This window comes from Pezoporus occidentalis, unplaced genomic scaffold (genome assembly GCF_034315485.1).
Source record: "Pezoporus occidentalis ecotype Australia unplaced genomic scaffold, CSIRO_AGI_Poc_V1 ctg21, whole genome shotgun sequence".
NCBI classification, from domain to species: domain Eukaryota; kingdom Metazoa; phylum Chordata; class Aves; order Psittaciformes; family Psittacidae; genus Pezoporus; species Pezoporus occidentalis.
This window is the reverse complement of record NW_026913964.1, coordinates 3441636-3455744: the sequence shown is the minus strand read 5'-3', so window position 1 is coordinate 3455744 and position 14109 is coordinate 3441636. Positions and strand designations below refer to the sequence as shown.

At 39.1% G+C, this 14109-nt stretch overlaps 2 protein-coding genes across 4 annotated transcripts in view; one reads left to right on the top strand and one right to left on the bottom strand.

Annotated features, from left to right (window-relative positions):
- Positions 1-4001, top strand: part of PALS1 (protein associated with LIN7 1, MAGUK p55 family member) — a 55821-nt gene extending 51820 nt beyond the window's left edge. For both annotated transcript variants that reach the window (XM_062619251.1, XM_062619250.1), the window contains exon 14: positions 885-4001. In XM_062619251.1, the coding sequence (XP_062475235.1) occupies positions 885-1061 (177 nt within the window). In that variant the 3' untranslated portion in view covers positions 1062-4001. The remainder of the gene's footprint in view (positions 1-884) is intronic.
- A 732-nt stretch (positions 4002-4733) lies between these two features.
- ATP6V1D (ATPase H+ transporting V1 subunit D) lies at positions 4734-13904 on the bottom strand. 2 transcript variants are annotated; one of them, XM_062619252.1, is made up of 9 exons: positions 13778-13904; positions 11065-11182; positions 10794-10873; positions 9430-9497; positions 8710-8754; positions 8160-8263; positions 7772-7838; positions 6211-6289; positions 4734-5601 (listed from the first exon to the last, which is right to left on the bottom strand). In XM_062619252.1, exons 1-9 carry the CDS (start codon positions 13816-13818, stop codon positions 5460-5462), a joined length of 744 nt encoding a protein of 247 aa, XP_062475236.1. In that variant the 5' UTR covers positions 13819-13904; the 3' UTR covers positions 4734-5459. The 2 variants fall into 2 exon arrangements, with proteins under 2 accessions (XP_062475236.1, XP_062475237.1); XM_062619253.1 differs by lacking the exon at positions 13778-13904 and adding an exon at positions 12282-12451.
- Between the last annotated feature and the right edge of the window lie 205 nt (positions 13905-14109).

Sequence of the window (14109 nt, the reverse complement as noted above, 5' to 3'; positions counted from 1 at the left end):
AGGGAAGGGCTGACTGATGCTTTTGCCTAATGAAATGACAGGTATGAGGCAAGGGAATCCATTGTTAATTCAGTAATCCTGGGGCACAATGTCTCAGCTGGGGTCTCTGCATTTGGGTACAAAAATACAACCTTTTATGTTAAAACTGTGGAAACCCCAACTTTGTCCTGAAGTAAACCTGAGAGTATTCTGGGGAGCGATTATTCTTTTTATTTTAACAACTTACATGCACTTAGGCAAGCATTTTCTTGAAAATGTACTCCAGAACTTTTCAGATGAAGTTATTTTAACGCTTGATTCTCTGGAGTCACTTTTCATGTTTCAGCCAGAGCCATCTCAACCAGTTCAGATAATTTAGTTGAGGAGTTAGTTCTGTGGAATGGGATTGAAACCCACAGGTTAAACCAGAAAGTCTGAAGCTCAGAAAAGGTCCTTATCCAGCTTGTGAGATACAGAGTGCTTATTGCTAGGATAATTAAATACATTGATCTTCAACTTTTTAAAGCTGAAATCTACTCTACAGTGGTTGGTGGGAGCACTTTGCCACCATAGTATCTTCAAAGTACTAGTTGAATATAATGCAGTTCATACTGAGGAAGAACAGGCTTTCCAGCATAACTCCAAAGGATTCCTGATGTGGCTGTTGGTCAGGAATCGTGTTCTATGGCTGTATTGTTCTGCTCTCCTTGTTTCATGCAAGGGTGATGTATTGCCTGGATGCAAATATGTGTATCGTGTTTCAGTGTCGTTGTAAACTTTGCAATAGCTGATAGCAATACCATGAAAATTTGTGTGAAAGTGTTTTCTGAGTTGTTACCTTTCCCTATGCTGTCACTGGGGGGGGGGCTTACTCACATATGCTAATTCTCCATTTTTGATTGCAGCCAGAAGAGCTGAGAGAAATCATAGAGAAGACGAGGGAGATGGAACAGAACAATGGGCACTACTTTGATACAGCAGTTGTGAATTCTGATCTTGATAAGGCATATCAAGAGTTACTTCGGTTAATAAACAAACTTGACACAGAGCCACAGTGGGTGCCCTCTACCTGGCTACGATGAGAGAGCAATCCCAAGGGAAAAATGGACTTCAGCTTACTAATCTTTCTAAGGAGACCATGTGTAGGCATGCCCAGTTCTAGTGTACACCTGTGTGAGCTCTGGACCCCAGTGACTGCATCCTTTGCCAGTGAAATTGCATATTACTGGAAAAAATATGCTAATCAGCTTGTGAGCTGGTTTAGCTGATCTAAAGATTGTCCACGTTTTCTTTCTCTGTCGTCTAGAAATGGAGACCTTGACAGTGCTAAATTCTAAAGCTTTAGATAGATATTTTCTAGCAACTACTTTTATACATAAATCCACCTTTTTTACCTAGAATCACTGTTACGAAATCAAAGGTTTTAAGTGTGTGTGTGTGTGTGTATATATACAGTCCATGCTGTCACATAGTTATAAATATGAATGTTATTTAACACTTAACTTAATGACTTTGTGGGACATGATGGTAGTTCAGGAGCATAATTCTACAGATCATTGGGCAGAGGAATAATCTACACATGGAAAAACATTAATATTCATGAGAAATCTGTCCTGTTCAAAAAATACACAGAATAAAGAGGCTGCTCTGGTCTGGAGCTGCCCTGTGAGGCTGTAGTTAATAGTTTAGTTATCAAACATTCCACTTTCTCATAGCACTGTAATTGGCAAATGTGTATAATGTAAATACTTCAATCCTTGTGTCTTTTTAGTCGGACTTTGTAAATCAGATTTGACTGCACAATAATTTTAGGTCCAAAGATTAATATTATGTTGATCTTTTAGATGTGGTATTTTTAAGGAATTATCTTTAAAACATATTGACTGATTGGAGCCGTTGTTTTCAACAGATAGAGATATTTAGAAAGGCAAAGGTTATATTTTTGTGAAATTTATATAGTTATAAGACATGCTGCTTAAAAGTCAGCTTAAGTTCTCATGTTTTATAACAGAATACTGACTAAAATAGACTGATATGCTGAACATTGGAAGATAGTGGGGGGGGTTTAATCTCTGCAAGTGGTTTGTTTTGTGGCTGTTGGTCTAATGGATGACTAACTGGAATTAAAATAGCTGAATGTAGCTACTGTGTTATAAATTACTGTTATAATTCACTAGCCAACATATTGTCCTTGCTCAATACTGCAGTGAAAGTGTGTGTAAAACACTGGTAACTGACTGAGAAGTCACACAAAAGGGGAATATTATTAATGGTTGAAACAAAAAAAAAAACTTGAAACAAGGGAACAAAAGGCAAGGTCTGTCTGTATCCTAGTGTGTTCTGCAAAGCGGATCAGAACATCTTTGCATCATCAGTTGATTCTGAGCTGTGAAGGTTTAGCTACTAAGTCTGTGCACCTGCAGTAGGGCTGTTCCATCCCTGAAGCTAACTGAATAGTATCTCTGCTGTTTTGGTTTTGGATAGCACAAAGAACCTTGACTGTGAATATCTCTTAATTTTAGCCATAGTGTTTCTTTGTTCCTACATGTAAAACACTGGAGTTATGTCAATGTGTAGTTCATTCCTGTCTAATGTTGAAGGATGAAAAAATAGTTGATTTTTTTTCCATTCTGTCTTGCATATATTCTTTCCTCAAAAGTTAGTGGAACAAATTCAAACCCACCGTTAAAGAGAGCTCAAAGTATAGAGCAGATATAAAGAAATTGTCAGGTTACTATCCTACTTACTGAACTAACAGTACATTTTTGTATTGAAAAAAAACAGAAGTATAGAGTGCATTCATATCTTGTTAGAAAGCAAAATTACTGCTGGTTTAATTAATATTTAGGGCTGAAAAGCAATTAAGCAATTAGTGGGGATAAGTAATGACCCTTCAGAAAGAGAAGGGGTTGGAAGCTTTTATCTTTAGTTCAGTTCAATGGTAACGATGTGCTAGCTGTTGGCCCAAGGGCTGGATATTCAAAGTAATGGCTTTTGCCTCACATTGCAGGCATGTTCTCAGTTTAATCCGTAGTTTGATAACTACGATGTTCAGGCATATTGGATAGTCAGTGTTTCATAGATGACAAAATATTGGATCAATTTTACCCTTTTTTAAAAAAGATGATTGTAGTTGTATTAGGTTTTTTTGGTATTGGCAGTTTCATAGCTGGACAAAGTGGAAAGCAGTAAAATGTTAAGGGTAACCTAGCTCAGCTACATAGGCTCTGTACAAATTTCTGCAGTCACACTCAGATGGTTGCTGAACCCCCTTAGGCATTCAGTGCTCACAGACAGTGTCAGTCACATTAAATCATGCCACTAATATATTTAACTGTTTGTCTACCCAGTTTTTCTGAAATTACACAGAAGCTGGTTTTATACAAATAAGCTTTTGAATGTAGACTTAAAGAATGTTGCCTGAAGTTCAGCTCTACTCTCTTAATTCCCAAGGCACACAGTACTTGCTGATATCCATGTGGAGAGGTGCTATGATAGTTTATAACCAGCTTTAGCTTTGCCTCCTGAAAGGAAAGGCTTGAGCAGCACTGGGATATGTACCTGGTTGTCCATCTGCTGCCAGCCTGGACCAGGAACTACCTTCTGTAAGAAATTATTCTGCCTTCTTTAATGAAGACTGTGTGTTAAATTTCATGAGAGTAAAAGAGAATATGCAGACTTCACCGATGAAACTCTCTAACCTTATCACAGGCATTGTAATGAGCTGTATCGGACTGAAATGAGGGTATCTGCATTCTTACCAGTCCAGATTTAATTAAAAGAAATAGCAGCTGAATTGTGTAACAGAATTTTTGAATTTAATTTTATGAAACTTTTAAAAATTGGATGGGTGGGTTTAATGCCTTAAGTAATTAAGGCAACTTTACTGAGATCTGTGGTTAGCCCCACATTGTACTATTATACATGTATCTGCACTCTGTATTTTGAGACATCATGAACTGCACACTAATGTAAAAATGTAAAATATTCCTAGATTTAAAATAAATCATTGTACAATTTTACTTCTTGTAGCACATGGTGGGAGTCTTCTTTCTGCCATTTTGCTGACTGTGGGAAGATGCTGTGACCTGCCAGTGTCCTAAAGGATGTTCTCTGTTCCTTCCAAAACCATGCATCCCAGGGGTAGAGGTAACAAGTGCCCTCAACTCTACTGTTTTTTCTCTTTCAAGCTACACCTGCATCTTAAAACAGAGTATGGACTTACTATTTAGCTGTGCTGCCTTCAGCTTTGAAAAAGAAACGGCCTTGTGCTTCATGCAACTATAAAATTACTTTTTGAAGGTGTTCACAGACTTTCCTTGCACTTACCCCACACCTGCAGTTAAGTGCTGGATCAGGTTTAAAATAAGGTGCTTACCTTGAAGAGACTAATAGTACGAGACTAATAGTACTAGTAGTACTAGAGCCAATGTACTAGTGTTACACCTATAGCATGTGTTCAGTTTGCTGACTGCAAAACAGTGTCTTTAGGAACAGTCCTTCAAACTGTGTCGCTGAGGACATGAAAAAACAGCAAGGATGGACTACCTCACCTTCAGCCTTGCTCTGCTTGCCAAACTACTGGTTGCAATGAAGATCTGGAACAACATGTAGCTGGATAGCTAAGAAGAGTTTCTGTGTGTCTGTGGTAGAAAGGAGCCACTTAACCTTTATTACTTTAGGTTAATAACCAAGGAGAAGTGAATGTGGACACAGGCTGAAAGATGGGCCTGGTGCAAATTCTAAACTGGGGGTAGGGGATGAAGTGAAGGTTTTATTTTGAAGTCAACATGACAAGCTTTTAAGACCACCATCTTCCAGCAGTTTGAGCCAGACACCAGCTATTTAACATTTAAAATTTTTACTTGTTTCTAGTACAGACAATACACAAGTTGGCAGAGCCTCTAATTAAGACCAAGATTTTTAGATTTTAGGTCAATGGTAACAATCGTGCAACAAAAGTCAGAGAGGACTGTGGATTTTGTCAACAGGGTAGAAAACTAGCATTGTCTTTACTGATGTTTGACTTAAGCGTGCCAATACCTGCTTTAATCAACATGAACATTAATAGTTCTGCAGTAAAGAACATTACATGCATCTCCCTCCTTAAATGTCTTCCTAGCATGCACTAGGAAGGGGAGTAATAATTAAAGAGGAATCTTGATTAGACAAATCCAGAGCCATCCTGCAAAAAACACAGCTATGTACAGTCGTTCCTACTAAGTGAAGGAACAGGTTGAGCACATAATAGGCAGCTTTCCTGATAGTAAAGCACCTCATCTCTCCTTTTCCTCTTATGCTGCAGTTAAGTTCCCAGATTTCTAATCTCCCAGGAGAAATCCACAATCCAGTCAACTCAAGACTTATACACCAACTGAGAAGCCACATAAGTATCATTGAGGCAACATGTCCTGAATTATATTTCAATTGGACATTCTTTACTCTGGGTCCCCTGTTCCATATCCAACAACTGTGCTGGGTTACTCAAACAGAAGGTCCTCATCCTTCTCTTCTACTAACAGATTGGCTGGTTCATGCTCCCCACCATCAGCCCTTCGCAGCGCCCGTTCTCTCTCAGATTTTTCTTTCAATACTTTTTTCTTTTCCTGGATCTTCTTCAACCTGTGAAGAGGAATGTGGTTTATCTGTGAAACAAACATGTTTTCATAAAACAGGCTAGCAGCAAGGATGCCATGCAACTTGCATATGATAAAGCTGCCTGGAGATGTTCCCTAGGAACCCCAAAGTCCTGTAACAAACGGCAAAAGGCTTTTATCTCCAGCTGCTGCCATTGAAAAATTTCATCCAAACTATAAATTATATTCTTGAGCTTAAACACTGCATTATATTGTTCTGCTTGTCTTTAATGAAGTTAATTCTCCTTTATTTCATTCCAGGTTTGACATTTTTGCTTCAAGCAGCCCAAAACACTCACCTCTATGGCAGAGGTGTCCTTAAAGCAGAACACCTCAGCTCAGTATACTATATCAGCATTCCCTCTGAAAAAAAATGCTATGACAGCTGTGTACAACCTAGTGGTAGGGATTCATCTGTAAACTTCAGACAAGTAATCACGTGTCTCCAAGTTCCCAGCTATGGAAACTCAATGTGCAGGAAGAACCAGGTCATGGTTAACAGTGTTTACTGCCAGGTTAATAGTTCTCATAAGTCCCTTCTGAGGAATGGTCTATTTGAGAAACAGGCCAGTCTTGTCTTGGTTTGGACATTTACCTGTAGAATTCCTCTCGTTCTCGTTCATCCAGCTCTGTGATGATATAAGAAAGAGTACGCTCGATCCTGGGAATAATCACTAAAAAAATATAAGCACGGAAGTTTTTGACTGCTGTTACATTAGCCAGGAAGTTACCTAATGCAAGGCACAGATGGTTGTTGAAAATCGATCTAGTAATTCTTTTGGCTAGAGGAAATTTACATGTCTTTCATGGAAAAGCATGCTCTTTCATTATGGACAAGTACACAATTGTTTTCTTCAGTAAGCCCAGGAGTAAACTAGGACTTTGAACATCACGGAATCTCCGATAGCATGTTCTTTTGAACGATGCAATGGAATCACTAAGCACTAATCCCTGATGGCTTGTAAGGTCCTTATTCCCCATGGAAGTGTTAAAAAAAAAAAAAAACACCCAAATAAAACAAACAAAAAAAAACACCTCCTGCAAGAGATGGCCAATATTTGAATTAAAATTATGTTCTATCACATTCTTTCAGAAACTTCTGCTCAATGTAGTGCTTTTACTCACAGAATTATCTTGGTTTAAAAAAGCCATTGTGAAAACAAATACTCAAAGGTAACACGATCATGAGGGAAGAGGTAAGACATAAAACAAAGCTTTAGCACCTAACTGGGTGAGCTGTGTGTCAGAATCACTTTTTGAAAGGAGAAAGCTGTTATCAGCACTACCAAAGTTATCTTGAAGGCTGCAGAGGAAACCTCTTCTACAGTTAAATTTGCAGAGTGATAAGCTGCAGATAAGGCCTGCACCGTCAAGGGAACAAGTCTATGGAAAACAGGGCTGAAAAGGGCAGTTCAGATTCATGTACTGAAGTAAGTTATTGCATATGTGCAAATATGTATGCATACAGGTCATATGTTAAATATGACCTGTCGACAACTCAGGAACTTGAAATAATCGAAGCACCCTGAATACTGCAGCAAAAGGAATCACATCAATACTGTACATGGGCTGTATTTAAAAACTTGCAAAAAACAAACTTGCAAAAAACAAATTTACAAACAAGAATAAATAAGGAATTCAGATGAAAGAAAAATACCAGAATACTGACATTAGGACTGTTCCATTTCCTCTAACACAAATCTGAAGAGATTCCCAAGCTTTCTCTCAATGCCCAGTCTGCGATACCATCCAAAACCAATCAAGAGAGTTACTAGCTCTTCACTGGACACCATCATTACAGGTTTAAAAGCTATTATGCTAGCTCTTAGAACATCTGAACATATAAAAGCATCCTTTCTTTCGTTTCTGTACAACAGACTTGACCAAGTAAGTCATGAGCAAAGACTCCACAAGATTACTTTCTCATATTTGCATATTCATTTATCAATATGTACTCCAGTCCATTCTACCAGGCTTTTCATTTTTGTTCTTATTTGCAATATGCTTCATTCTAATGCTTTCTGAAGAGATTTCGAACTGGTTAGAAATCCTACAAACAAGAAAGCAGTCAAAACAAGAGGTACTTCCATCACCCTGTTCCTCATCTTGCATGGAGGCAGAGAAATACTACACATCCCAAAAGGGAAAATACTCACCGTGTTCAATTGCATTCACGCGTCTGTTTGTTATTTTAATGGCATCATCCAAAGTAAGGAAGGATGTCTGATGGAAGACAAGACAAATTCCGCATTTCCATCAATTCTATACACAAACCAAAGTAGCGCTTGAAAGCCAAAGCCGAGTCTGTAATGTAGCTTTACATACAGACTCAATTTTTGATAGAAGCAGAATTTTTTTCTACTTATGTAAGGAGCACACTGAATACTGCACATATGAGGAGTTACAAATACCAACTCCCTAAAAGTTTCTTAGTACAGCATTAAGTCTAAAGGAGTATAGTACAGTTCAAAGTACTGAGACTACTTCCATTTCGGAACAGTGAGAAACCAATAATCCCCTTCCTTTTTTTTAACTCCCACCAACCTGTAAGGAGGCCAGTTCCACAAGCAGCTCCACAGCTTTGGCATAATTCCTCTTCAGCTTAGCCAGCTGTTCTCCACCTCTGGCCAAGCCAGTCAATTCATAGCCTGAGGGAAAAAAAAAATCAAATAGCAAAATATCAAATAATATTTGTTACTATTGTTACTACATTTTCTTACTAGATAAAAATTAGTAACTTATGAACTGCAGTGATACAGACAGCTCAGCAAGTGTGATGAGCTAAAGCCCTTGTCCATTAATAAATTGTCTTTATAGTGGTTTACGTTACTACAGATCACTCTTGTGCGTATCTACAGTAAGACCTACCAGTCTCAAAACCTGCTAGTTCAAGACGAGCCTTCTCCTCACCTGAAAAACTCACTCATTTAGTCTTAATAATCCCTCCATGTCACAGGAACAGAGCAAAGTATCAGTAAGCAGAAGTAAGTACACCTATGCCTATGATGTAAACTGACTTACCAGGAGGACATGACAAGTATTTTTGTGTTAGCAAAAGTACATGTAAGATAGAAAACACCTGTTTTGTACTTACTATCTCCTCCTTCCTGGTAGTGTTCAAAAACTGGCAGGGTTACACCTGACAAAAGTAAACAAGAATGTGTGTAAGAGACATGAAAGTCTTACAGATTTATTAAGTGCAACTCACTTTTACCTGATTTGCTTCTAATGCATTATGTAAGCACAGAATCTTTTCCAAAATCTTCCTATATAGCTTGGAATGATAAAGGCATGCTGGTTCTGACATCTTAAGATGGAACTTCATAATTGTGTCTAGATATCTGTGATATCAGTACATGAAAAATTCAGAGAAGCATTCAGGTTTATTCAGTGTTTAATTTTATGTTTCTCTTTAGAAACGTATTCCCTATGCTTAAGGAATATTTCAAGCATTCGATCCTGATTTAGCTTTCTTGTTTTCTTCTCCATTATTGATATTTAATTTCCTGAAACTTATTTTTGATTTTTAGATTCTTAATCTCCTGATCTATTTTTCTTTAAAGCTTTATGGAAATCATGCTTTGTCTGAAGACTGAGGAATTGGACTGAGCTTACACACTCGTTTAATTTTATGAGGGAAACAAAAAAGTTATATCCTTTATGTGAAAAAAAAAAAACAGCAAATTACAGGTGTTCCCTGTTAGATGATTATAAGAAAGAAAGGAGACAGTGATTGGATACATTCCTGCATATTTCACAGTCTCCTCCCACAATTCCCTTAAGAGCCAAAATACTCATTGTCTGGAAAAGTCACCTGCTACATTGTCTTTTTTAGCTCTGATCTTGGCTTGAGCTTTGTTCACATTTTGGATCACAGTGGTACTGTAAGGAAGAAAAAATGTATCTTAATCAGGAAAATGGTTCATTAAGTCATCACTATATACAACATGAAGTAGTTATCAAATAGCTGTAAACATCTGGAAATTGTCCTCAGCAAAGTTCTCTATGCAATTCATTGCACAGACTTTGAAGCTAACACAGAAGCTTTGAATGAAATAGGTTTCCAGCAATGTTTGTAGATGTAAAAAACATAAAGTATACAAAACATAACTAAAAATTAGCCAGTTTTCTGGCAAATTACTTTAAAATATTTTAATAACATTGAGTCTAATTCACCTGTGAGACTTCTTCCCTGATAAAAGTGGAGGAATTTCAAGGCTTTAATGCAGACCAAGGCCACAACATTTTGTTCTTTTGAGTTTGTATGTACTTGTTCTGTCAGAACATATATGACTTTGATTATCCACTAACTATTAACATATTAACAAACTTAAGCTTCTACAACAATTCATCATGAAGAATTCTAAAGTATTGTTAAGATCTTCCAAGAACAGGTCACTGTAGCCAAATCTACTAAAGCACAGTTTGCTTACAGGGTGGAATCTGACTATTGTTTACGGCTAAACACTGTGACTGGTTAGGACAGGAAACAGCACCACATTCAAGTGAAAGGGCAAAAAGACTTTTCTCCAGTAGCACACAGGTTACAGCTGTGTCTGATCACTTAATTCTTCCCCATTAACCAGTAGTACCATCAGCTGAATCATTAACACTTACCCAACTTTATTCCACAAGATCTTCACACACTTGAATGAATTACACAAACACTGTAGTTAGAACTGTGATTTATTAAAATACAATTTAAAAACACCCTCCCGCAAGAAAAATATTTGTTTCCCCTCTCAGATACAGCCCTCAATAGGCCTAGTGAGACAAGAGGGCAATGAAGAGGAGGTTAGAACAATGAGTAAAATTACTTTATGACTTACTGGGAGAAAATAACACGCATCATTACATCCAGCCCTCAAATTCACAAGAAAAATCAAAATAATAAATAGTTCAATACTCTGCTATACATCGTTGTTTCCCTACATTTTAGATTCCAAGCTGCAAAAAGCAATACCTCAAAGATTTGTAAGTAAATTCTGTTATTCTTTCTACTTTGTTTAGCTTCCAAATGGAGTACACATTTTCATCATGTAAGTTACCTCTCCTGCAGTGACATCTCCAACCTTTACCTAACATAATTCAGTTCATCCTGTTCTACCCTGTTTCTTTTTAAAGTGAATTTAAGAATTTTCCCATGGGTTGGACATCTACAAGATCAGCAATCCTCACCTGAAATCTCCTGCTGTAAACTTTGCCTCAGCAAGTGAAAAGGCAGCTTCTCTCATCACCTCACCCATCAGCATCTTAGTCTAAGAAAAAAAAAAGGGCAGCAAATACAAGGCAAATCACCATTCCTTCACGAGGATAAATAATTAACAGCATAAAGAAGAATAAGAAATTTGAGTAAGAAATTCCTGTTAGTAGAACAGGAATGCACAAGTGACAGAACAGACAGGTTCCAAATAAATTGAGTCAAACAGGAAAATTCTCATTTACCTACCTCAATAATTTTCTTAAGGATCTGCCTAAATCGAAGTGTCAAAGCATCAGATTTTTTCTTCAAGAGATTACGACCAGTCTGAGCTCCTTTCAAACGAGCTTTCATGATGGTCTGAGCCCTGTTAAACAAGAATAAATAAAAATGTCCTGCATCACCTGAAGGGATTAGGAAAAAACTTCTGCAAAGTTTGCTCACATGGATATAGGTAAAATTATGAAGCAACCAAGAAATATCAATGCAGTAAAAACAGGATGGCCACTTCAGGATAGAATTTTATATTCCCATCTAAAATCGGGACTTTATTGTATTTATCTCCATCAGCAATGAAAATTAGACTCCATCAAAGATCATGGAAAATTGACGTCATTTTTCAGTGCTTCCACAACAGGAGAACAGTTCTCATTTTTTTATGACTTACAAGTACCAGAAATTCAAATACCCACAGTCAGTGTGACAGTGGTGTTGCTTTTAAGCTCTTTTACTGCTATGTCATCTACTCAAAATCAGAAAACACAGCAAATTCTTCATCTATGGGATCACAGCTATTGATGCTGTGTTCTGATTTCACAGTGCAACTTGATACAGCAGCCGTACATTCTGATTTAAAGAAAGTCAGAAAGCACAATGATTCCATAGCTTCATGTGCCACACAGGAGATGTACAAGCTATTTAAGACCATCAGAAGTAGCATCAGTTGAAAAGGTTATTAGTAAGTTAGCTGTACTGTTGTATACCCTCTACTTCCAATAGCATACTTACAGGTTTCTTCTACAGAATTAGGATCTGAAGAAGGATCCAAACCATGCTTCCCTCTCTGCTGTGGAGTGTATTTTAATTTGAAGAATGTTTTTGTTTTAAGTTAAGTAGAATAGCAGGAACTAAACAAGAGGCACAAGCTGCTCAAACTTAAGCTATCCCTTTGTGCATACAGCCACTGCACACGAAGGACAATACTCAAGTCACCTCTATGTGAAGAGAAGCCCTATAAGCTTCCTCTCTGGCCCTGAAAAGGTAAATATAATTAAGATTCTACCTACACAGTGGAAGCCATTACTTTCCACATTTATTAGCATGTGATGAGAATAGCTCCATTAGTATCTACCAAACACTTTAAAAAGCACAAATACTTTCTAAAGGTTTGCCATTAAAAAAAACACCACAAAGTCAAGAGTAAAAAGGCAGCTTTGCCTCCACAACAGGCAGGTCTCTGTCACCACCTTGAAGTAACTTGTTCACTCTTTTCACCACCTGCCAGAGACTGGCTGACTTTCTAGTTCAAGCAAGATTTCACAGGCTCTGAGAGTGCATTGAACAAAGTCTTGTTTTCTGTTAAGGACACTGAGCAGCTTCTGTAATTGCTGACATCCAGCACAGAATAGGCCCATGCCTGCATGCCAATTTATTAAGATTTAAAAAAAACAAACAACAAAAAACAACAACAACAACAAAAAAAAAAAAAAAAAAAAAAACAAAAAAACAAAAAAACCCAAACAACATAAAACAAGAATTTTGTGAAATTCTGTCCTGTCAGTTAAAAAGAAATAACTGTTACAGAGGCAGGCCGTCCTTATTTTATCATCCTAACTTACATTCCTATCAAAACATCAGCCACGCTATTGGTCTACTACCTCATCTGAAACAAAGCTTGTAAATATTAAGCCTTTGTACATCACCATGTTCTTGCCACAATGACATATCATCCCAGAAAACCAGATACCTTTTAAAAGTGATCTGCTTCCTCCTTGGACATGTAAACTGAATGGAAAAAGCACTACCAAAAGAGCAGGAGTCAGATCAGATGAGTATGTGTATGTGATTTATTTCTGAACTAAATTTCCAAGCAGACCCTTTACCATGTAATGTGTTAATCTTTCCACATAAACTCTTATTTCGTATGTCCTGAGCGCATACACGGGGAAATAATTATTATTTTACATTCAGTGATTTCTGTCCTGCAAGGCACCTTTTTATGAAGGCTAAATGCAGGCATCAACCCAGTTTTATGCAAGAAGATGTGCCTTAAGGCAAAGTCTTTCTGTCCGGGAGGGTTCTGAAAAGAAACTGAATAGCATTAAAACAGCAATTTTACAGGTAGGTCGGTTTCACTTGTTTGTGTTCATTCCAAATTTGGTGGCCTTGAAGCCTTGTGAGGAGACATCTGACTTCATGACAAATAGTTGGCTGTCAGGATGTGGAAAATTACTTCTCTGTCCACTGAACATTACACATTTTACTTCCTTCTTCTAACAATTTATGGCCAGCTTTATGTACAGCAGTATTGTCTAATAGAAAGCTATGGTTCGATTTGCGCATTTTTTTCCTTATACAATCACACAAATTCTTCTTTAAAAATAAAGGGGTTTGCAATTGCATAATTTCAAATAACCCCGACACCACCACCACTGGAAGCTGCTTGCGTCCTACCACTGTGCCCTGCCACGGCGCTCTGACGGCTGACCGAGCACACCCACCTGCGGCCTTTGCGCAACGCCCAGGCAGAGGGAGGGAGACCCCCCTCGGGGCGGCGACGACAGACCAGCACCCAGCGAGGCCATTCCCAGCGCTGGGCCGCAGCTGGGACAAGATGCCCCTCAGGGCCGCCCCGAGCAGTCGCACCGCGACGCTGACCCGTTCCTGCGGCTGTGCCCGGGGAACCGCACCGGGACCCCTCACCCCGCTCGCCCCTGAGCCCGCGCTCCCGGCGGACACTCACATCCTGGAGGGGAAGATCTCGATGCGGTCCTTGCCCGACATGGTGGCAGCGCAGGACTGCGGGGCCCGCTCCCGGTGTCACCGCTGTCGCCGCCGCCGCCGCCACGTGACGCGCCAGCGCTGGCTCCGCCCCCGCGGGAGGCGGTGCCCTGGCACACGGAGCACCCGCGTGCCGCGCAGCTCCTCCTCGCCCCGCCCGCGAGTCCCCGCAGGTCACGTGCCCCCGGGGGTGGGCCGGAAGAGGCGCCATTGGCTCCCGGGCCTATCGGTGGCGCCCGGAGGTCTCCGGCTCTGCTCGCCTGCGCTTGCTCTTCCCGGTCCTTGGGAGGCGCT